At 42.4% G+C, this 25,167-nt stretch overlaps 1 protein-coding gene across 3 annotated transcripts in view; it reads right to left on the bottom strand.

Annotated features, from left to right (window-relative positions):
- Window positions 1-25,167, bottom strand: part of SASH1 (SAM and SH3 domain containing 1) — a 178,778-nt gene that overhangs the window by 137,527 nt on the left and 16,084 nt on the right. For all 3 annotated transcript variants that reach the window (XM_081296607.1, XM_081296606.1, XM_081296605.1), the window contains exon 2: window positions 1,527-1,655. In XM_081296607.1, the coding sequence (XP_081152733.1) occupies window positions 1,527-1,655 (129 nt within the window). The remainder of the gene's footprint in view (window positions 1-1,526; window positions 1,656-25,167) is intronic.

Raw genomic sequence — 25,167 nt, 5'->3', positions numbered from 1 at the left:
CCACAAAAAAGAATGAAAGTAAGAATCACTTGTTCTTCATTAGTTCTAAATTAGTCACATAATTCTTGTTTTTTTTTTCAGTTCTTACCCTACGTAGATTTACTTAAAAAATATATTTTTTAAAGTTGCCGATGTGGTATTGAGATTTGAACCCAGGACCTCACACATGCCAGGCATGCGCTTTATCGCTGAGCCACAACACCAGTCCCTACCAAAAAAAAAAAAAAAAAAAAAAAAAAATTAACAGGACAAATAAGGCTTTAATTCATTCAGTATTTGTTAAACAGTTTTTAAAGACAAAGGGATGCTGTCATTCCAAACAGGTCCATACAGCCTCTTGCTATATTAGAGGATCCCAAAGGAGCTATCTGGATGAGTAAATACAGAGGGCTGAGCCTTTTCTTCTGCCACCTTAGGAGGCCCTGAGGCACATATAGTAAATGAAACAATTTGAAAATGAAGCCAATAGGCAGCAAATTTAATTGATAAGTACAAAAGTCTCCATAAGTTATTTAATTGCAAACATAAAATAAGGGAACACCAGCATACACTGAGATTATATAGAGTTCCTAAGCTATTTATTTATTTATTTATTTGGGGGGCATGCCAGGAATTGAACTCAAGGGCACTCTACCACTGAGCCACATCCCCAGCCCTATTTTGTGTTTTATTTAGAGACAGGGTCTCACTGAGTTGCTTAGCACCTTACTTTTGCTGAAGCTAGCTTTGAACTCGAGATTCTTCTGCCTCAGCCTCCTGAGCTACTGGGATTACAAGTATGTTCCACCGTGCCCAGCTTATTTATTTACTGTTTATCACAAAGCTCAAATGTTCCACTCATGATACATGTAAAGGTCTTTACAAAGCAGCCCAGTGAATTTCAACATCCCTAGGTGAGAGGAGAGACTAGAGTCACAAAAGATGGTGATCACAAAGAGATCTCAATGATGTGGAAGAAGAACTGTAAAAAAGCCAGAGGTGATATATATCAGGATTATATTGCTGATTTTAAAATGTCCAGAGAAACTCTGATAGCCCACCTCTAAAACACCAGGTTTTATCACCAGATGAGAGGTTGGTGATTTCTTGCTTCTTTAAATTTTTATTTAAAAAAAAAAAATAGAAAAGAAGGAAAAGGAAGAAAAGAAAAATGAAAGGGAAGAGAGAAAAGAACTTGCCCAGACACCCCCCCGAGAGTCAATAAAAATGCAGTACACACTGGTCAATCATAAAATCATCTTTGTCCCCAAGTTTAAAAAATGAAAACAAAACAAAACAAACAAACAAACAACAACAACAACAACAAAAAAAAAAAGTCTTAAATGACTGCGTAGATTTGGTCATACTGCTTCAGCCAACACTTATTCAATTTAATACCTGCAGACAAACTGGGCTGCTCTTTTGGGATCTGAATTATTTTTAAAGGACAAGAATAAGTAGCCTGCAGATGGATGCCCCAGGAACAGGTAAACGAATGGGAACCACCACCGTGCTCAGCAGGACATACTCCCAGGGCCACCTCTCACCACATCCAGGTCCTGGGAAACCCGTCGTTTCCGCAGCTCCTCCATCCTCTCGCACACGTCTGAGAAGCAGGTATTGTAATAGTCTGCATACTGCTGGGCCAGGTCGTCGATATTTCCCAGTGACCCATCCTGAGGGGGAGGAGGGCGGGGAAAAAGAGACAGGAAAAGAACAAAGGTGGTCAGGTCAGGTCAAGTCAGTTCACCTTGGAAAAGCCCCATGGCCATCTGATTGCCCTCTACACAGCATTTAGATTAAGACCTGTGACGTGGGCCAGGCTAGGTTTTACATGTGGGAGCTAATCCTCGGGGAGGGCAGCCCTCTGAGATGGAATCTGTTCTTTTCCTCCCTGTATCAATGAGTAAACAGGAAAGAAGGTGAGTGACTGACCCTGGATCCCAGGGCCCACCAGCAAAGATGCCAGGTTTCCAACCCCTGGGCCTCCTGGTGCCAAAGCCATAGCATCAGCCCCACCTCTCTTGGACAGGTGAGAGGCAAGACGTCATGTGAGTGACAGGCTCCTTGCTACTCAGTTGTGGTCAGGGCCACATCAGCACCTCTAGGAAGTTTATGAAAGAGACAGAAGCCAGGCCCTCCTCTCCGCCATTCTGAATAAAGCCTGAGAACTCAGGTATCCACAGGGATGCTGCATCTGGGATGTACTTCAGACCCTCCCAAAAGACCCTCAGAAAAGTGGAAAACCTTCTTCAGCAGTCATCAGGGCTCGTTAGTATTCATCATTCCTTACTGTAGTCATTAATATTCATATTATTCATCAGACTTATTATTCATGAGCCATTCCAAGTACAGGTGCAAGAGCGCATGTTAGAAATTCAGTAAAAGCATCGCCTGTCCCTTCCTGGAAGCAGGTGCACAGGTGGTAGCCCAGGAGTTTATACCAGCTCTATAGCCCCACACTGGTTAAGTGGCCTCAGCGTCACCACTCACCCTGCCAGTGACACTGAAGTAGTTGACAGCACTTACCTAGCAGTGAACTCTAAGGAAAAAGCTTGTGTGCGTGGGCACGTAGGCTGCCAGGCATACAGGGAGTGCTAGAAAGGGATGTAGCTAATGTCATTCACCACAAGAGCACGTCTCATACTGCGGCCTCCTTGAGGAAGTCATTTCCTCAACACGTCTGAACACACAGAGAGAGGACAGAGATTCTTCTATCAACCATCTATTCAGGAAGACACTGACTCTCCTCTGCCCCCTTTTAATCCCCTCTCCCTCTGGTATGAATAAATGACTTTACCAACACAACCAAGTAACATGATTTGACCAAAACAAATAACCAAGTTGTATTTTAACTTCCAGATGACTGAAAAATGCACCCACATTCTCCACTGCTCTCCAGCCCCTCCATAATGCTGGTTCCTTCACGACAGCAACACATCTAGCTCTGCAAAAAGCAGCCTTAGACGTAAGCATTCATGGGGGTAAGACTCATCCAAAGTCTGTCTGGTAAAACCTAAGCCTGTCAGATCTGGGTCACAGCAGGCAAGAGTCATACCCCGCTTCTGCATTCCCTGGGTTTTAGGAACTAAGGGGAGAGGAGAAACAGAAATTAAAAGAAAGTATTTTTTAGAAATGCTTCTTGCTTTCCCATGACTAACATGTTCTGCATTTCAGGTAGGTGCCTCAAAGTTCCTAGTAGAGAGCTAGAGACAAGACAGACTCTTGCAAGGCCAGTAAGATCTTTGAAGGTTTAAACATGCCTGGGCAAAAGTCATTCTCTCTCCACAGTCGGCCTGAGATGACAGGCTAGACACAGCAGAGGAGGCGGGAGCCCACCCTTCCCGTGTTCACTGTCAAGTTTCCAGTAGGGAAATAACATCAGCCAAGACAGGACTTTGCTATGGACCTCAGAGGTCACCTGTCAGCCCACCCTTCGTCTACTGACCCAGTGAAGAAACTGACTGAAAGCAGAATCTCCAGGGAGAGCTGGAGCTGGCCAGAATATCTTAAGATGGGGTTTCTGAAATACAGCATGATAAATCAAAGTACGATCCCAGATTGCCCTGACTTGTCTCAACACAACCACACAGGCCTGTGGGACCTGGGAGGAACTTCTGCAACCTCCCAGCTGGATTTTTTGTCTCTTTCTTCACCTGCCCAATTTGCCCTTGACCCAGCCACCTTCACCTTGCCCAGTAGAGATCTGGCCAGGTCTCCCTCCACCAAGAAACCTCCATGCCATCCCCATCACACACTCTGCGAAATAAATCCCAAGTGTACCAGCCCAGCTTTCATTCCCCTTCACCTCTGGTTCCCTGTCCCAGGTGGGTCCCAAAAAAAAAAAAAAAAAAAAAAAAAAAAATCCTGAGGCCTATAGACTGGACAGGACCTGAATAGCAACAGGCAGCTTCTTCCAGCAGGGGAGGGAGGCACAAAGTAGACCCTCACCCCACACCTCTCATCTCACCATCTGCATCCAATGCACAAGTGCCCCAGGAGATTGGAGGCAACTTGCTGGAGGAACTTTAGGAGACAGGAGGGCAGAAGAGCAGTTTCTATGGCGGCATCTGTTCTGACCACTCAAGGAGAGGGCTCAAGTCCGTGGATGCCCTGGTTATTCTAGAAGCACCTAAGCAGGTCCTAGGTCAAAGGGAGCAGGGTGCCCTTTGACTTCAGAATATCAGCCTTCTATAAGCCAGGAGTTTGCTTACACTGTGAAAGAGCAAAGCCCTCACCATCCCTGTTCGCTGCAGCACCTCCTGTTTTCTTAGCAGGTACTGGAAAGATAAAGAAGTGCCCTTTCCAGTGTGTGTGGGGTGGAGGGGAGCAGGTCTTGTAACAACTGTACCCAAGAATCTGCTTTTATGAGTTATATCCCTGATCCTCACCACAACAAGGGTCCCTGGAAGATCCTGGGCTATTCAGAGTTTTCTTAGTCTCTCAGGAATATAATGCTATCCCCATCCAGAAACTTCTGTCCTCATCCATCAGGGAAACAGACCATCCACATCTCCTAATACCCAAGTGTGCTTGCTAAAGAGGTTGCATTGTGCGTATCTTGTGGCTTGCTGTTCTTCAATGGAAATCAATCCCTCTCTCCCCCACACAGGCACAACCACGAGTTGTGCTGTCCGAGCCGAAGCACTTCCACCTAGAATTCTGGCTTTTCTCAGAAATTACCAGTTTTCACATTTGTGTACTGTATGACCTGTCACAACTGACTATTTTCTTAGAATAATCCAGGCCACTAGAACCGTATTAGAAGACAATTATTTACATAGCTGTGTTCAACCACTTTGGCCCTTTTTTCTCTCTTCTCTCATATATCTTAGAGACACCTTCAAAGTCAGCTCTTCATTTCAGTTTCAAAGTTTGCCATCTACTGATCTTTTTTCCTAGCAGTGCCAAATTTGAATTCCCTCTCTCACTCTGAATCACTCAAAACTCCCTCAGTAATTTGAGGACCTGAAAAACATACCGGTTTCGCACGAGGAGGAAAGCAGCTGTTCAACACAAGAGAGGCCAAAGACAGCCAATATTTCACTCCCTCAATATGGCGCCGTGGCCACTCCCCACTTGGCGCTCAGCGGATAATAATTTAGAGCGGGGTAGCACAGCTGCCTTTACGTTGTCCCAAATCACTTTCCAGATGTGCAGTAAGCCCCCATAATTGCCACTTTCGTCCATCTTGATGATTTAAATGCCAAGAAAGGCAAAAGAATAAAAGAATGTGTGTGCCTGTGCTTTGAAGAGTAAGTTTTGTCTGCCATCCTCTTAAAAAAAGTCCTTTTGTGTCCCAATCAAGTGAAACCAGTGAATGACCTGGTGATTTTTTTCTTTATCCATTCAAACCCTAGCCTCTTAAAGAAGAAAAATAATAATTAAGAGGGTGAGAGGAAACATTGGCAGATGATAAGTGTTTATGGCATTGATGATAGTGATGATTTCAGTGGTATGTACTTATCCCCAGGCTCACTGAGTTGTAAACATTAAGTATGCACAGCTTCTTATATGTCCATGTTCTTTCAGGTAGTTTTCAAAAAAAAAAAAAAAAAAAAAAAAAAAAAAAACCATCAATTCCATGCTTTTTCAGAACTATCTAGCAATCTTGGCATCATTTTCATCCAACTTGTTTTTATTTGAGCTAGGTACAGACCCACTCAGTGAAAATATTTACTCCCACTGAAAGTATGTGCAACATGAATCTGTAGGGAATTTGAATAATGCAGATAATATTTCAAAAGCATCATACTTACTGCATCTTTCTTTCAGGAATGTAAAATCTATGTGTGACTCCACACTCCACAATGCTAATGTTAAGAGGCATTGGTATTGCAAAATAAACTATAACTTTAAGTCATCTCTCCATTCACCATAATAAATACCTTTTTTTTTTTTTTTTTTGAGACAGGGTCTCACTAAGTTGCCTAACCTGGCCTTGAGCTTATGATCCTCCTGCCTCAGCCTCCCAAGTAATTCGAATTACAGGCACTCACCACTGTGGCTGGCAAAAACACTACAATTAAAACACTGGAACAGATTCCATTTTAAACCTTTTCTTTTAAGGATTTGAAGCTTCTGGGCTAGAGGTTATTACTTGCCTCATCTGTTTCACTTCTTTATTACTTTTCCCTTTTTGTTCTTAGGCATTAGGCATGAACCAAAATTTAGGAACAAAGGAAAAATGTGATTTCCTCAAAAGATTTTTTTCCAAGTAGATTTTGAAACTTTGAGTCACGTTATCTATTTACAAGACTTTCCCACTCCTGTCTTTAAAAACAAGAAATGAGATACATGGAGATGCAAGTTCTCTTTCCTTTTCTCATTACAGAACTAGGTCGCTGCACCAGTACTATGACTGTCCACCACACTTGGTGCATGAGAATTAAATCTTGGCCCTAACGATCAGTGTCAGCTGTGGATGCCACACTGTGTAGCGTTCCCCTCCAGGCCACAGGGCACATTTATACCCAAACTCATCTTTCATACAACCAACATAAAAATAGGGGATAAGGGGCATTGAACCAAACAGTTCACATCAGGAGGACTGTTGTTACAATTAAGGAGGAAAGAAATGGCATTGTTCTCCCAACAATTGGTTTAACAGTATTTCTGAGATTTATCCCAGTGCACTTCTGTCTCTGGAAAATGTGAAAATTCGGAAGACAGAAGGCATGGGTATCATTACTCTTTTTACTTTTGCTCTCTTCTTTCCCCAGATGTCACTATGGTTTAGACTATCTTGACAGACTTAAGGGAAAAGGGAAAGAAAAAGGGGGAACAGTCTCTGAAAACACTGGGAGATACAATGTAATCTTCCTATGCAGATTACATGCAAATGAATGCAAATGAACTTGTGGTCCTCCTATTTTATGTAACTGTAAAGACAGAGCCCAGAGGGACAACCCTGTAACTCTCAGAGCTGGGAAGAAACAGAACACTCCCGATTTATTTTTTGTTTTTCTCTTTTTCTGTTCCTATAAATGTACACTTGACGTATTCTATGTAATATAAATTATATGTTATATTTATATTGCTTCTTGTTGTTCTGGAGAGGGATGGAGACTGAGAGCCCCTACAAACCAAATCCACTAAAAGAAATCCCTGCAATACAAAGAAGCCTGAGTTCTTGAACGACCTTGTGGTGTGTTTTCATTCTTTATTAGCTTGTTTCAAGATGGTGAGGCAACAGATACTTTCCTCAACCTTTCAGGTGAGATTGCTCCGAGCATAAGAACAACGTTAACTCTGGTTCCCATGTTCAGCCTCACTGAATCTGTGCAACCTCACTGATCGTAGCAGCCCTGTTATCCCATCCCTCCCTGCATGTCATTCTGGAGAAATGAGCTGAATATATAGTAACTGATCTTACGTATTTTTCTCTAGGGTATCATTCCCAGCATTTCTACAGATGGTTTGAACTAGAATACAGTTCAGAAAAAAAATTTTTAACACTTAACAACTAAAAACATACACTAAAGGGACATATTAGGTCATGCTGGTGGAGAGGGAGGACTCAGGGGTGAGCACACCCATGTGGCAGGTGGCTGGAGGAGGTTTGACTTCACATCTTCCATTTCCCTCTGCAAAAACACCCAGAACATGCCAGAACCCATGTCTAATTCCTGCACTGGCCAATATGGTCCTGGTGTCCTTGGCCCCCTTACCCTGAATCAGTGGATCCCAGTTAACACAAATCTGCAAGAATGAATGGCCTCCCAGAAAGCAGAACCTGGACCCCCTTCTCTCCAGAACTCTGGTAGCTCCCAATTCTAGAGTGGTGGTCCTCAAATATCTGGAGGAAAAATAGGGGAAAAAATAGAGACATAGAACCTCCTCAAATATATGTAACTTATTTATGAATATATACTATATCTACTTTTAAATATAATTAAGCACTTTATTAATATCAGCTCAATCTATTTATAACTACAATTATTTACATTAAAAATACACACAAAACATGCCTGTAATCCCACTACTCCAGAGGCTGAGGCAGGAAGATTGCAAGTTCAAGGCCAGCCTGGGCAATGAAGGGAGATCCTGTCTAGAAAGAAAATATAAAGGGATAAGAGTTTTGCTTAGCCCTTTAATAGAGCACTTGCCCAGCATGTCCAAAGCCCTGAGTTCAATCCCAATACTGCCCAAACAACCAAAAAAGCAAACACATACACATAGATACATCCCAAACAGGCATCGAGATAAAATAAGTATAAGAAAAAAGTCTTAGTTTTCTCCTGTCCCCAAATGCATAAGCAGCTGAAAATTATGACCCTTTAGGGGCCATGTGGGTCAAGGTTGCATGGGTCGCAGGGAGCTGGTGAAGGCAGGCTCTATAGGCTGCTGCCTCTCTGGGCATAGTGAGCCTAACCTCACTCCAGGTCAGCAGACTGACAGTTGTGAAAGGAAGTCGGATGTGAAAGAGAACGAGAACAAAACACAGCCTATAAGAACATGGGAACCAAGAAGACCAGTGGAGTCACCTCTGATTCTCATGAACTCAACCTTGACACCACAGGTGACCTATAAAGGAAGCTGGAGCTCTACAGGGGACCAGCACACACTTGCCCCTGGACATGAAGAAGATAAAGGAGATATGGAAGAATTGCTTTGGAGTCACTGTGAAGCCAGGTGCTGCCTCATGCCAAGAAGGGAAGTCACCAGGTAAGTGACACCACACACAAACCACCCCAATGCCTACCTAGCATCCTCTGCCAAACTTCAGAGTCCAAAACTATGGCTGTTGCTGATCCACTTCCAGCTTCCAAATCTCACACTAACCTAGTGGACTTCACAAATGCAGAACCACACTGAGAAGAGTCAACACAGGCTACACCATGACGGGGTGTTAAGATAAATTGAAATATTTGAGACCCACATTTAATTAATTAATATTGCACAGTACAGTAAGCACTAAACAGAATGGAAAATGTCAGGGCACATCTCTTAAATTAAGAGCATTGTTTCATACATGTTTGTGTCAGTTTTATAGATAGTTGTCCCTTGGTACCCATGGGGGATTTGCTCTTAAGATTTCCACCTGTACTACACCCCAAGGATACCAAAACCCATGGACGCTCAATCCCCTTATGTAAAATGGCATAGTATGTGCATCTAACCTGAGCACTTCCTCCTGTATGCTATAAATCATCTCTAGATTACTTATAATACTTGATAACAATGTAAATGTGAACAGTTATTGTATTGTATTATTTATGAAATAATGACAAGAAAAAGTCTATACACAGATGCAATTTGTTTTCAAATATTTTTGATGATTGGTTGGTTGAATCCATGCATGGGGATGGTGCAGACACAGAGAGCCAACTGCATATGTATTATTGTACTTGACCCCAATGTAAAACATGTTCCTTCCCATGAACCTGAGACGAAAGTTGGCAAGTCACTGAGGGAATTCACTTTCCAGAATGCAAGCCCTGAATCTCCTCTCCTGTCCTCCATTTCAGAAGCCTCTGCTCCTGGGTCTCCTGGCAACTCTCAACCCCTCCAGCTCAGCTCACCCTTCATAGCAAGTGCGCCCCAGGCCGCTCTTGCATTCCTCCCTTGTCTAGCTCCCTGCTCCTCTGGGGAAATGCTGCCTGTGGCTGATGAAGGGAAAGTCCCAGTAGAAGCATCTTAGCCTCTCATCTCCCTCCCTCAGGCCCAAGGCAGCCTACCTGACCCTAGGATGCAAAAGGCATGCTTGAGATTTTTAGTGAAAAAAAAAATGTTATTACCAAAATCTTAGGCAGGAACTAGTAATCCCTAATCACTGGTGGGGAGGAATCTGAAAAACTTAGACTAAATATGAATGAACTCAGGTTACTGGCCATGGACAAGAGAAGCTGAAATAAATGGGATGAAGAGAAGACCTCTCCTATGTCCATAAATGTTGGCAGCTCTGCACATCTTGTTGATTGTGAGCTATGAGGAAGAATGTGAGGATGGCTATAAAATTCACAGTTTATGCTCTTTAACCTACAGTTTAAAGGATATATCATTAATTCAGATAGCATTTCCTGAACACTTACCATGTTCCAGGTGCTGTGCTAGATATTATGTATGCAATATAAATCCAGACACATGAATGTTTATTGTCACTATACAGAAGAGCAAAGTGCATCTTTATTTTCATGTAGTCATATGACAGAGTCACAGGAACTTGTTGAAGGGATTAACAAAGCTACATGCATAATATAAGGTGTGTTTGGAATTAAAGGTTCTGAAAGATCCAATGTAGCAGCTATCAGTGACAGGAAGTCTAAAAACTTTAAAATGTAGAGAAAAGGGTGGGGACACTGATAATCTGATTTTAATAAATATAAACATAGATGCAGGCTCAAAATGGACATTTGGATTTAGCAGATGGCAATTTTAGACTGAACTCATTTTCCATTTCTAAACTGCCCTGAGCTTAATAGAATCACAGATTTGGAAAGAACAGCACAGTTAGTTGGGTGGGAATGAAGTCATAATTTGAGACCAGCTTCACAGATTTTGATGAGTGTGAATCACACTGAGTTTTCTCAGGCTGCCCTTGGCACACAGATCAGTGGATGTGGGCATTTTCAAATATTTGGCCAATCAAGAATTGGATGGGGAAAAGTGATCTATGATATTCCTAGAACTTTGGAAACAAATCTATTAATCTCAGAATAAAATCCTGAAAGTTCTGGCAATGTGATTAAATATGGTACAACATTCAAGTTTGCTGTGTTTTATAAAAATTATATTCTTCCATAGTGTGAGCAGAGCCTGGAAGTGTGATCTCTGCAGGAGTCAAACTGACCTTGACTCTGCCTGAGGGAATCCTGTCCCTCTTGAGCACAACTGGTGAGGGAGACCCAGGAGTCCAGCCCAGTGGATCAGAACTGCTGACAGCAGGCATCACACTTGTAAGTAAAGTTGATCCAACTATTTCTGGGTGCAGTTGCCAAAATTTCACATTTAATAACTGACAGGTAAAACCTAAATGGTCTTTGGATAGCACCTGACCTTCTGCATTGTGTAAATCATACATTCCCCATCTCATATAAAATGACTTGAGATGGTATTCAGACTTGCTTCAAAACTCTGGGCTTGAGAAGGTATTGAATGCACAGAGATAAAACAAGATCAACTATAATCAAAGACTCTAGAGGTAGAACATAATGATTCTTTAACATTGTCACTCTACTTTTGTATACATTTGTAATTTCCCATTCTATTTGTTTGTTTGCATAGTACTGAGGATTGGTCCCAGGGAGGCTATAAAACTGAGCAACATCCGCAGCCCTTGTTTTTTATCTTAAGACAGGATCTCACTAAATTGCCCAGGCTAGCCTCAAATTTGTGATCCTACTGCTTCAGCCTTCTGAGTCACTGGGATTAGAGGACTACATCACTGTCCCCAGATATATTTTATGTGTGTGTGTGTGTGTGTGTGTGTGTGTGTGTGTGTGTGTTTTGGTGCTGGAGATTGAATCCAGAGTCCCATGTATGCTAGGCAAATGCCCTACTACGGAGCTACCATCATTCCCAAGCCCTGTAAAGAGGTTCTAAGATGTGGCTCTTACGTACGTGCTTATTGTCACCAGGAGACTTTAGAGCTTTTGAAAGGTAAGGCTAAGTAAGACTCATTCATTTTTGCAAACTCATTACCTAATACCGTCACAATCCTGACTTTTAAGCAGTTACCTAAGAAATAGCTCTAAAATGCATGCAGACATGAATGAATGAATGAATGAATGAATGAATGAATGAATGAGTGAGTGAGTGAATGAGTGAATGAAGGCCAGTAGAAATGAGCTCTCCTGGGGCTGGGATTATGGCTCAGTGGTAGAGTGCTCGCCTAGCACTTGCGAGGCCCTGGGTTTGATCCTCAGCACCACATAAAAATAAATAAATAAAATAAAGGTATTGTGCCCAACTACAATTGAAAAATAAATATTAAAAAAAAAGAAATGACCTCTCCCTTTCCTGAGACATCCATAAAATTCACGCAATAATTATGAGTTGACAGACTTCTCACAATGCCAGCATTTCTATATATAATGGGGAGTTTTTAATCAGTCCCTGTCCCCAGTGATCTTACACCCTTAACAGTCTCCTGAATGAGACAGTCAATGAAACAGGAACTGTGTCCTTAGCAACCATGGCGAATGAGGGAACTGGGGAAAGGGGCAGAAAGATGGTGCCAGGCAGAAGGGACCACAAGTGTAATTCCTCTGCATTCCAAGACAGCCCAACAGTTTGCAAAAAGAAAAGCTACCTTGGGTCACTAAATGGTCAGACTGCACAGGTGTGGTAGGACAGGGAGAGAGGGAGGAACCCAGGCGTGGGGCTTCCTTGTAAATTCAATGGCCAAGGAAGGCTACTTAGGCAGGGAGATGGAATGCATACACTGACTGAAATAGAGCAATGACCTCCTGCTGTGTGCTTCATGACAACCAAACCACAGAGACTTTAAAAGCAGGGACTCTGTTTCATTTATTTTGTATTCCTGGGGAAAAAAAACCTCTTAACATAAGCACAGTTGGGACTGTGAGCTGATAGTGCCTTGTCCCTCATCACCTAGAAAGACCCCTAAAAGGGGGGCAAACCATCCAGGAAGCCCATCTGTCCTTGCCCAGCTCTGTTTTATTATATTTCTCTCTGGTTATGTACCCCTATTCATGCTGACGACACTAATAAAGTCCTCCTAAGAGAACCACTACCAGGAAATCTTCCCCTGTGATATCTGGCAGGGGACCTCTTCCCACCTTTGTCATGGAAAAGGTCCATGGATGAAAATCCACTTGGATGTTAGTCCTCTTTCCAGGTATTGCCACAGTCAAACAGGGAGAGAAGAGCTTTGTAGAGTAAGGCCAGCCAATGAGAGGAAGAATCAAGTGTGGTCATGACTCCAACCAAAGGATTAGGAGTTCCCGAATCTGAACCCTACTCCACCACCTCCTACCTGGTGGTCCTGAATAGACACTTGCACTCACTGCTTTTCCTCATCTGTAAGATGGGAACCATATTGCTACCCTGCATCTTGTAATGGGATTAGGTAAAATAAACCCTTAGCCAAGCACCTGGCACGCACTCAGAGCTCATAAAATCATCCTCCTCTAACAGCAAGGCAAACGTGTCCCCCATCATCTGGTGGAACCAGATTATATCACAGGGTCAGTTGAAGGATTACAAATGCAGACACTTAGAATTTCAATACAGGGAAGGGCCTTAATGATGGCTTCATTTTAATGTATGAATAAATGGGAACCAAAGGCCATAAGGTTTTGAGTGACCTGTCTCAGAAGACAAGACACCAAGCTGCCTAAATCACAAGACAGGAATTACAGATTTCTAAGTATTTCCACTTACTGTTACTAATTCTTAACATCTTGGGGGTCATAGATTTTATTAGAATACAAAGTTATTTCTTACACCAAAAGGATTAAAAAAAAAAAGGAAAGTTGCTTGATGCAGTAGGCTCCAGTCACCAAAGTCACAATCTTCTCACATGCTGACAGAAGCATTGAGACAAATGACAAAGCATTAAAAGTCTTGAAACAAAGATGAAATGTTACATCCCTAACAGCCTCCTGAGTGAGGCAGACAAGAAACAGGAACTATGACATTCTATTTGAAAGGCCCTAAATACATCAGGAGCTGATCTGGAGGAGTCCTTGGCCTTCCACTCCCATCAGGCAGAGCACCGGAAAGAGACATCTGGAAAGCCAGGGGTTCCCCCACAGGTCCAGGTGTGGTAAGAAAACAAGTGTGTGCACAATGCAGTGGCCACAGGCAGCAGGCACATTCCCTCTGTTGCCAAGAGCAGCTGGATAGGCCCCTGCTGAGCCAAAGGCAAACCTGTTTGTTCCTATTTGCTGGAAACTAATTAGAGCTATTCATTCATGTGATATGGAGTTGGTGATATCTTTCCAAAGTCAGGAAGAAACCAAGTCACCCACCGGCCTGGAAAACCATCAGGTGATCTCAAAATGACTCTTCATCACACACCTAACCATCTCCCAACACATTTCATGATTTAGTTTCTGGAACTTGCTCCTTTGATCAACTCAACGGTACTATAGCAATCCGTGCACCAAGGACTTCAGTTAGGGACTCACACTTGTACTTGCATGGGGAAAACCTGTTGGTTTCATCTTGAAACACATTCTGACTGATAACGTGCAAGAAATCAAGTTTAGAGAAAGTTAAACTGGCAAAATTGTTCTTCTATACAGGTCGGCTGTCTGTACCTATATCTATCTGCCTGTCTACCTATCCATGCACCTAAATAAAATATACATAGGACATGATATGGCCATAATTTCATTTCAATTTCTGTGGGGATAAAAGTTCTTTCCTAACCACATCATTTCCCCTCAAGATGATCTCAATTTTCATCATGAAAGACTTTTACTTTTGCCAAGAATATAATGTGAAAGTGCTCTGAGAGGCATCGGAAGCGCATGGATTTGTTCTTACTCATAGATTAAAAACATCTTGGAAGCTAAGAGTGGAGAATATTTGCTTGGTACCACATTCTACACAGGGTCACAAGGTAAACTTGACAGTTATCTTATGCCCAAGAGAAGAAAAATACAATCATACAATCGACAATGAATTCACATCATTCTATCAAACCAATTATCACAAGAATGAAAACATCCATTTTCTCAATTTGCTCACAAGCTGTGAATTTACTAACATCACAGCTGGCTTTTTTAGTGACATCTCATATTTAAATATCTATCATATACTTTTTTTTTTTTTTTGGTGCTGGGGATTGAACCCAGAAACACTTGACTTCCAAGCGACATCTCCAGCCCTTCTTATTTTTTATTTTGAGACAGGGTCTCATTAAGTTGCTTACAGCCTTGTTAAACTACTGAGGCTGGCCTCAAACTTGTGATCTACCTCCAGAGTCTCTCGGACTATAGGTGTGCCTCAATGCACCCAGCTATCACAGACTTTTTTTGAAAGAGCAGTTGCTTTCACTGAATAATGAACATTTTTATCAACTCATCAGGCAAATCATAATGACCCTATTTGCTTGGACTTTATTCCCATTCATATTCTTGGATGTACAATGAGGAAACTTTTCACATAGGAAATGTGCTAGTTAAGACTTGCCTACCTCCTACCCAAACTTCTCTATGCTTCTCAATGGCCCTATAAAAATGGGAAATTTCACTTTCTTCTCTGTGGTGTAGGAAGGTAGGACAAACATTTTCATTTTAATTGCTTGCCATGCTGTGTGTAATTCTGACATAGAAAATTAATGTACTATCAGGAAGTTTCATTTGTTTTCCTTTTTAAAGTGCTGATTCTGTCACAGTGGGCTGTTTTTCCATTCATAAGACACAGCAGTTCAACAACTGCATTTTATACAGGGAAATCAGACCGGGCTTCCTTGAGCACCTCCAGACACAGAGATTCTACTAGTACCTGAGTCAGATTTTGCCCCTCTGATCAGAACCCTTTCCCAGTCTCTAGCTGCATTCAGAGCAAAGGCCGCAGGCCCCATAATGACCTAAAAAACTCAGCCCACCCACACAACCCCGGGCTTTGATGTCACCTCATCTCTTACCTCTCGCTGGCTCCCGGTCCCCAACTGCACTGATTATCCTATTGGTCCTGCACCATTCCAACACCATTCCAAACCCTCTGAGTCTTGACCAGGCCTTTGAACTTGCCCTCTCTGCCTGCAATTGTCACTCAGATACTCTCTTCTTAAAAGGGACTTCCTATCTAAACCTGCCACCTCCCTCTCCTGTACCATCCCCAACCTCATTCTCTGTCTTCCTAGGACTTTTCTTCCTAGAACTTTTCTCCATATAAAACAGTTTTGCTTCTTTTCATGTTTATCTTTTTTCCCCCTCTATCTCCCCCAACTAACAAGTCTAGCCCAGGAGGGCAAAGATTTTTCTAAATTTTGTTCTGTGCTACAACAGCCCCTAGTAAGCTTTCAATATAAATGTTTTGAATGAATGAATGAACCAATAGGAGGAAATGAAATCATCAATCAACACATACTATGCCAGGTATTATGCTCTGGCCCTTGGGCAAACAAATATGAGCACTTCATACATTACTTTTTGCTCTAAATTTTTCATTTAAGTAACGTATTTACTACTGTACAGTTCTCAGACTTAAAAGTAACTAGCAAGTTTAAAGTTCTCAAATACCCATGACTTCATTATAATTTAAAAAGCCATTATTAACTATGCTGGTGCCATTTGTATGTGTATCACCCTGTTCTCTTTGTATGGTTTCAAAAGAAACAAATGGAATATAGTTCAAGGTGTTAATTACATAAGCTTATTAAAAACAAACCTCCAAGAGGTGTCAGTTCTAACTCTTAACACTTTTATGTTTACGTACTTTATTAGTTTTATATATGTGAGAAAGTCAAATGCAATAAGCATAATATTGCAAAATAGCCACTACCAAAGGAAAATTACTTCTCTCCATAGACAAGCCTTATGAAGAACTTCTCTAGTCTATAAATGTGAAAGTGAAAGGACATGGCAGCAGAGGCAAGTTTTTACTTGCTGGATTTAAGGTAAGGAGATGGAGTGCTTCCCACATAACTGCAATTTAAACAGGGAGAAAAGTGTTTGCACTATTCTATTTTGTAAAAATGACTGGGGATTATTTCAAGGGCTTCTGTGTATCCAGGTTATAAATGATCTAGATAGAAAATTTTGGATAATTTTATTTATATTACATTTAGAGAACAAGTTCTATGAATAACTACTATTGGGAAAATGGCTCTGCTAATGACTAATCCAGAATAAGACCTTTGGACCTCCAAACTCAAGATGGGGCCACAAATGCAGGAAACGAAGATCCTCCACAGACGACTGGAGATAATTCTCCTCCAAGGAGCAGCAGATATTCACCAGCCTCCTGGGTCATGGAGGGTGGGTGTGTCAGAGCCTGGACCATGGAAAGTTCCCTGGTGCCAATTCAATCTTTCCTTCCTTTGAGCAACGTGAGCCCAGAAAGCATCCTGGCCCTGCTCTAGGCTGAGGTCAGGTCTATATCCACCAGCCTGAACACTAGAGTGACCATGGAGACTTGGCACGACTTTTGGGCTAAAATGCAAAAGAGCAACTTTGTTTTCCATAGAAATAAATCAGACACTGCTTAAAAAGAGATCATCAAGTGATTTCAACCTCACTTTATTTTTTCACAAACATGAGACCAGCAATATTAGCCCTGTCTCTCCCTATCCCCCTTGGAGGCAAGAAATCCCATGAAAGATAAAATATAGAAGAAAGTAGGGGACAGCAGCACTCAAGGAAAAGACCAAGAGAAAGACACTAAGTGCAAAGTAGGTAGTGATGTACCTTGATGATTGTTTTATCATAATAAAATTTCATTTCTTATATAAAAGTATGTTTCAGTCTTCATTTGGGAATACCAAAAAGCAATTAGAACGTATATATCTGAAAAGAGCTGCAATTCTAAAGAACTCCAATGTAGAGAGCAGAATTTCAAGATGGAGCAATTGAAAGACAAGAAAAGGGTCACCCTGAGATAAAGACACTTTCAGCCAGTGTGTGAAAATTTAAGGACTAGAGAGGGCTGGGACTAATATTTCAAAAACTTTCCACAGATGCTTTCTGTGTAATTTTCCTCCTGATTCCAAATCTTGCCAACTATCTTTAAATCTCCAATGACAGTTAAATCGCCTACTTGTTTCGGAGAATTGCACTGGATTCTGTCCATATTCCATAATTTTTCAGCAAAAAGATATACTAAAGACCAACGATGACTAAAGACCACAGAATAATTTGTCTGCCAGAAGGAGGCATTTGAAAGATCACTTAATCTATTCTTCTACCCCATCTTCACCCACACCTTCCACTTACAAAAGAAAAAAATGCCAATATTTGTTCTAACAGATTATGTATCTATTTTTATGGGGTATTTTTCTTTGCTTTGCTTTCTTTTATTATTTTTTGGAGTGCATTGAGGGGGTTGTTTGAAGGACAGGGAAGAACATTATGATAAAATAGTTAAGATTCCAGACCCAAATATTAAGAAAGTCATTAAATTTCTTGGTGTCTTGGAGAGACAGGTACCTGCCTCACAAGGCAACACTGCCAAGCAAATGTCTCCGTCTCTGAAGCAGTATCTGTCACCCAGAACTTAATAAATGTTGCTCTTTGCACTTAGCATTGCTGCTTATAACTTTATGGACTATCAGGGCCAACTCTTACACTGTCCATCTTTAAAGGTTTTCTTGTATCACAATGAAATCACTTTTGTCCAGGTAGAAACAGTTTCGGCATGTGGAGCACAGAGGACTACAGACAGATACACTATTTAGGAGTCACAGAGACTCAAAACAAATCCAGCTCCCAAAGTTGGGCCCTCCCCTTTCCTAGTAGGGATGCAGCCAAAGTCAGGCCCACCTGTGACCTGTCTTCCTTTAGGTGTATGCCACCTTTCTGCCCTTCAGAGACTGGTTTCTGATTGTTTCACATACATACACTCAGGTATTCCTCTCAACCTACGTCAGCTCCTACTATAGCTGGGGTGTTGAATGTCCCCCAAAGGCCCATTTTAAGACTTGGTCTTCAGCTTGGTGATGTTGGGAGGTGGTAGAATCTTTAGAAGGTAGGCCTAGTGGGAGAAGTCAGATCACTAGGGATTGTCCTTGAAGGAGATATTGAGACCCCTGGCTTCTTCCTGTCTCTCTTTTTCTGTTTCCTGCCTGCCATGAGGTGAATACTCTTCCTCTACTGCTTACTCCCACCATGATGTACTGAGCTGCCATAGGCACAAAACAACAGGACCAAGTGCCCATGAACTGGAACCTCAGAAACTGTGAGCCAAACAAACACATGAAAAAAAAAATGTCCAAATCATTAGCAATTAGAAAAATCCAAGTCATCTCACACCAGTCAGAATGGCAGTCATCAAGAATACAAATAATAATAAATCCTGGAGAGGATGAGGAGAAAAAGGAGACTTTTACACTGTTGGCAAGACTGTAAATTAGTACAACCACTATGGAAATGAGTATTGAGGCTCCTCAAAAAACCAGGCATGGAATAACCACGTGACCCAGCTATATCACTTCTTGGTATTTACCCTGAAGAATTAAAGGCATCTTACTACAGTGATACATGCATACCTATGTTTATAGCAGCACAATTCACAATAGCCAAACTATGGAACCAGCCCAGGTGCCTATCAGTGGAAGAATAGATAAGAAAAATATGATATATATACACAACAGAGTTTTATTCAACTATAAAGAAAAATGAAATTATGGCATTTGCAGGAAAATGGATGGAATGAGAGACCTTTATGAGAAATAAACTGAAGTCAGAAGGTCAAGGGTCATATGTTTTCTCTTGTAATGTGGAAATTAGAGAAGAAAAATTAAAACAAAGATGGGGGTGGATCTCTTAAAAACCAAAGAAAGATCTATAGAGGAAAGGGACCAAGGTGTGGAAAGGCAGGGAGGGAGGGGAAAGTGCTGGGGAGGGATACTGGCCAATTATATTGTTATACTGTGTGCATGCACAAATATGTAACAACAAATCCCATCAATATGCACAACTATAACGCACCAATTAAAAAACTAGGATGAAGGAAAAAAAAAAAAAAAACTGTGGGCCAAAACAAACTTTTCCTCCTTTAAAGCTGATTATCTCAGGCTGAGGCTATAGCTCAGTGACAGAGAGCTTCCCAGTGTGTGTGACGCCCTGACTTAGATCTCCAGCATTGGGGGAAAAATTAAGTTTATCTCAGGTATTTTCTCAGAGTAACGGAAAGATAAGACAGTCCTGTCAGCCCAACACGTGTGTCCACTTCCTATTCCAGTGCCACCACAAGGTAGCACAGGCTGGCATTTGCTAAAAGCTTAACCATGGAATGAATCCTTACCTTCCAGACTAGGAGACAGCATGAAGCTTCATACACATATGGATACCTTGAAAATTATTTGCTTCTGTCCCATTTGCTCACATTTGTAAACAAGCTGAATGCCTTCTGTCGACTTCCCTAAACTATGGATTCAAAACCCAAGAAGATTCCTGTATCTATGTCAGGAAGAAAAGAGAATCTGAGATCCTCATGTGTATGTGAGTGTTGGGGATATGGAAGGATGAGAACTGGGGAGAAATTAACATCTATTGAGCACCTATGTGCCTACACTATATATCAAGTACTCCTGTGCATTATTTCACACAAAACATACAAGACTTAATACAGGTCTCGTTAAGTATACAGTACCAACAACGACCTAGACACTTGGAGTTTACCAACATGTCTGATGTCACATAGCTAATCAACAGCAGATCCAGGTTTCAAATCTATGCCTGTCTGCCACCCACAGAGGTATGGCCTTATCTTAACTGGGTATATAACAAATTGAAGTGAACCTTACGCAAGGTTATTTGAATTTCTACTTCTTTGAATTATAAAGTGAACTTCGAAGGCCTTCTACAGGAGGAACATCCGATTAGATATTTAAATAAAAATCAGTGTGAGTTACAGTATTCCTGAGCTGCACACGACGTACAAGTGAATACTCAGCTTAACCACAGATGAGGAAACATATGGCTGGGTGCTTCGCCAGGCCAAACAAACTGTCACATCCTTGGATCCATCATTTCTTCCTGAGGCTGGGCTCGTGGCTGACCCAGCAGCTCAAGTAACCCCACCCACAGTCCCTGTGGGAAAAGCTTGGGCTCAAATGCTGATACAGCCTCTGCCCACAGTGCTGGCAGCCTCTGAGCGTTGTCCTCTCCAAGAGCATGGTGCCAGGGGAAGAAACCTCACTTATCCCCTCCAACTCCCCCAGCCCCATAACACACGGCTGGCAAGGGTGGGCCCAGATACACACCCAGGTTTGACCTCAGCATGGCTCAGGGCAGGGGGCTGAGTGTCCTCGCATCCTGATCGGGCCCAGCCCACCCTCCCCAGGAAAGCTTCCTCAGGAAATCCTGGCCGCTCCAGAGAAATGGGTGGCCCAGGCCTGAGGATGTAAACAGGAGCTGTGTGTTTTGTTCTGTGTCCCTGCAGACCTGAGCTGGGCCTCTGGCTCAAGAATTTTTTGGCAATAGTGCAATAGAAGCTGAGCTGAGCAACAGCTCAGAGCGCTAGGATTTACAAGTCCGGAATGTGCATGGGCCGACTTGGCTGAGGATGGCTAAGAGGATGGAGGTGGGTGTTCTCACCTAAGCTGTTAGCTCAGAAAGAAAAATTTTAATAAACAACAGAAGACAGACAAAGCTCTTAAGGCAAGTCCTCTAGCCAAAGGTCAAAATGCTCAGAATGTGTCTACCTTTGGGAGACTCACAGGCTAGAGATCAAACTGCACACAATCAGGGCCATGTTCCCTGGTGTCTCTGAGTGCCTGGCATGTGGCAAAAGCTCTATAAACATTGGCTGAATGAAGATTTTCCTCCAATTCACAACTTGCCTGCACCTAAGAATGTACACACACATCAAGAACACTGCCTAAAAAATTGGAAAGGGAAAACATAGAGAGGACACAGTCCTTCCCCACACTTACCTCCCTGTTGCTCACACCAACCCCCCACCCATCCATCCCTTATATTTGTACTTGTTTCTAGAAACTTCCTTAGGATCAGGGGATTCCCAAAGCCACTGGGAGCTAGGCCTGTCTCAGGGTGATATGGCTCAAAGCAGTAAATACCAGACTTTGAAATATACTCTTATGCTGTCATAATAAGTTCAGGATCCATGGAGCCTGATGTGATTTGTGTGTTCATTGTATGCCACTGTAGAAAACTTTATCCTCACCTGACTCCTCACTTCCCTGTTCATCTTCTGCTTCACCCATTTCATCTGGGACACAGAAGGAAGGATGCTGAGATGCTGAGCTGCCAGAATGAATGGCAAACTGGCACCTGTCCATCATGGACACCACTACACCTGCAAGTTGGCAATGGCTGACAGTTCTCCTTTGGAGAAGGAAATATGAACATAACAGAATAAAGAGTCATGTATACACGGGAGTGCAATGGAGACCAGCATGGGCTGTGAAACCAGAATTCCTGGGGTTTCATCCCAGTTGCAGGACCCTGTGACTTAGGACAAATACATAACCTTATTCAACCTAATCTATAAAATGGGGGAATAATGACAATCCCTACAGCTCATCTCATTGAACTGGGCTCAGTTAAAAGAAGCCAGGGACAGCATTGAGCCCAGTGCCTACCACACAGGAACAACCCATGCATCTCATCTAGTACTAACTATTAAGCACCCAAATTAGAGAATTACTTAGCTAAGCCAAGTCCTCCTCCGTGCTCCATCTGCATTTTAATTCTTAGGAACAATGAAAGAGGTTTCAGGAAGTTTCAGACACTCAATTACATCTAACACAATATATCCCATGAGTTTAATTTCAATATTCTCTGGAATCATATTTTAACTTCCAGAAACTGCACTTGTGCTTTTATTTATATCAATTACATCTCTCTGTTCAGTACAGAAAAGAACTCTTCCCCATGTCCTCTAACTATAATTTGGACCATGGGGTGTGCTGACGTTGGCCACGATGTGAGTTCTACCATGGCCCACAGGATCTCATGTGAGGTTCTGCTTTTCTCCAACAGCTGAGAAGAGTCCTGTCTGGCCATGTGGGTCAACAAGCCCTGAGGACTTCAGCAAAATAACCACATCTTACCAGGGTGACCATACAGCTCTTAATCACTACACTTCCCAAGAGCAGCAAGAGATTCATGTGAAAATACATCTTAGATGACAACATATGCTCATGCCACACAGAAAGGGGTAGAGGAAAACTAAATGCCTTTTCTAACTGATCAAGTGTCCTTGGAAGCTTCCAGAAAACTGAAAGGATTGATATGGAGAGTAAGACTCAGGAGTTATCTTTGAGTGTTCCCACATAAAGGACCCTTTGCGCCAGCAAGTGCCAGGTTCACTGTGATGCCAGAATAACGCCATTCTCCTCTCTCAAATTGCATGCCCAATTCCCTAAGTGATCTCTTAAACAATCCTCAGAGCCAACCGCAGGGTACTTTAGCTCCCTTATCTCATGGGGAAGTGTGCATCCCTGTAACCAACGTGGGTGACCCGGGTCTGAGCCCAGAACCTCTGCTCCATGGCGTAAACCTTCTGCCCTTTGCTGACATAGCAAAGTATGTGACTTGGGTCTCCAGTGCTGTCTTGGGGAGGCATGTGTTCTGAGTCCCCTGATAAGTCTCTATAGTGCTGGGGATGTTAATAAAGAGTGACTTGATCAAAATCGAATTAAGTTCTCCAAGCAGACTTTTTTACAAGAAAGAGAATTCATGTGGTGATCTATTCTGCTCAGCGGTTTTAAAAAATCTCACTGTAATCAATTTAATGGCACTGGGTCTATGTGGATTCCCCATGCCCACCCTCACAATGCCCATCTACCTAGATAGATGATCAGTCAAAACACTTCTCTCACATCCTTGGTCTCCCCTTTCCCTCACCCCCCTGCCCTGCTACCCTCCAATCCAAATCCAGAGGCTCCACCTCCTAAATGAATTCCACATCTGTCCACTTCTCCCCAACTCCAGGCCCACAACTGGTCCTAGGCCACCACCATCCTTCCCATCCTGTGCTTCCCAGCTGAATTACACTTCATTTCCCAAACACAGTCAGCCATCTTTTCTTCTTTTTCTTTTTCTTTTTTTCCAGTTGTAGATGGACACAAGACCCTTATTTCATTGATTTTATTTTTATGTGGTGCTGAGGATCAGACCCAGTGCCTCACATGTACTAGGAAAGCATTCTTTTAAGCCTGTAAATTGCTATAAGCCCTCCTGTGTGTTCCCACCACGTTTCCAATTATAGGCTAACTACAGCCTCTACCACCTGGCCCCTGAGCCAGCCTCAGGTCTCACATACTCACTAAGTTATAATCATGTTGGCCTTCTTTCTACTCTTCAATTCACTAATTTCTACTATCTTTGAGGGCCTTTAAGGTCAATGTGTGTTTTATCTTGAAAGTACTCCCCCTAAGTGGGCCACAATGATACCCAGGGGTTGCTCTACTGCTGAAAGCATTCCCCTAAGTGAGCCACAGTGATAAACACCTATAATCCCAGCAGCTTTGGAGGCTGAGGCAGGAGGATCATGAATTCAGAGTCAGCCTCACAAAAGTGAGGTGCTAAGCAACTCAGTGAGATCCTGACTCTAAATAAAATACAAAATAGGGCTGGGGATGTGGCTCAGGGGTCTAGTGCCCTGAGTTCAATCCCTAGTACCCACTCCCCACAAAAAAAGAAAGAAAGAAGGAAGGTGCTCTCCCAAAGATGGCATTCACCAGAACTATTTTCTGCTTCCTCCTTGACCACGCTATTTAAACTGCACCCCTCAGGAAGGATACTATACCACTTCCTCAGTCCTCAAAGAGTTTACATTTATCACTGAAAGCACTGTACAAATAAAAATTACATAGCATTTATTTATATCCTGTTTCACAATGAACTTGAGATAACAATTCAAAGTAAAATAAGTGATGAATACTTTTTAAAGATTAAAAAAAAAAAAAAAGGATCCATCCTTCATCCATTGTCTGTGGTCTGGTTCGAAAGAATTCCAGTAACATGGTCAGCTCCCCAAGGACACACATTCAACCTGCTGTGGCATTCTCTCTTAGAAGAATCAGCACAAAAGTAGATACTTACAAGAAAAAATATATATATAAAACAAAATAAGATATCCGAAATAGCCAGAGGAATTCAGATTAAGAGCCATCCACTAGTTTCAGAATCCATCTGACCCCAAATATGATGAGAAGAAAGAGTGGTTAAATTATTTGGAGAGTATTCTACAGTCCTGTGCCTGTATCCCCTATCCTCCCCCCCAGTACTGGGGATTGAACCCAGGGGGTGCTCTACTGCTGAGCTTCATCCCCAGGCCTTTCTCTTTTGAGGTGGGGTCTCACTGAATTGCCCAGGCTGACCGCAAATACTAGGAACACCACACCCAGATTGTATATTATAATAAACTTCCTCTGCACAAAGATTTTCTTTGCTAAATCTCCCATCCTCAGAAGCAATCTCCATCTTCCTAGTCCTAGCTCTCCTTCAGTTAAGCTCCCGTAAAGGAGCCCCTTCAGCAGGAAAGAGCACAATGTAAAAGACATCTCAGTGGAGACTGCACCATTTGAACCCCTGGAGGTGAGGAGATGGGGTGATAAGCAGGACTATAGTGTGACCTCCT

This window comes from Spermophilus citellus (assembly GCF_964194105.1).
Source record: "Spermophilus citellus genome assembly, chromosome: 5".
In the NCBI taxonomy this organism is placed as follows: Eukaryota; Metazoa; Chordata; class Mammalia; order Rodentia; family Sciuridae; genus Spermophilus; species Spermophilus citellus.
This window is presented reverse-complemented; position numbering and strand designations above follow the sequence as displayed.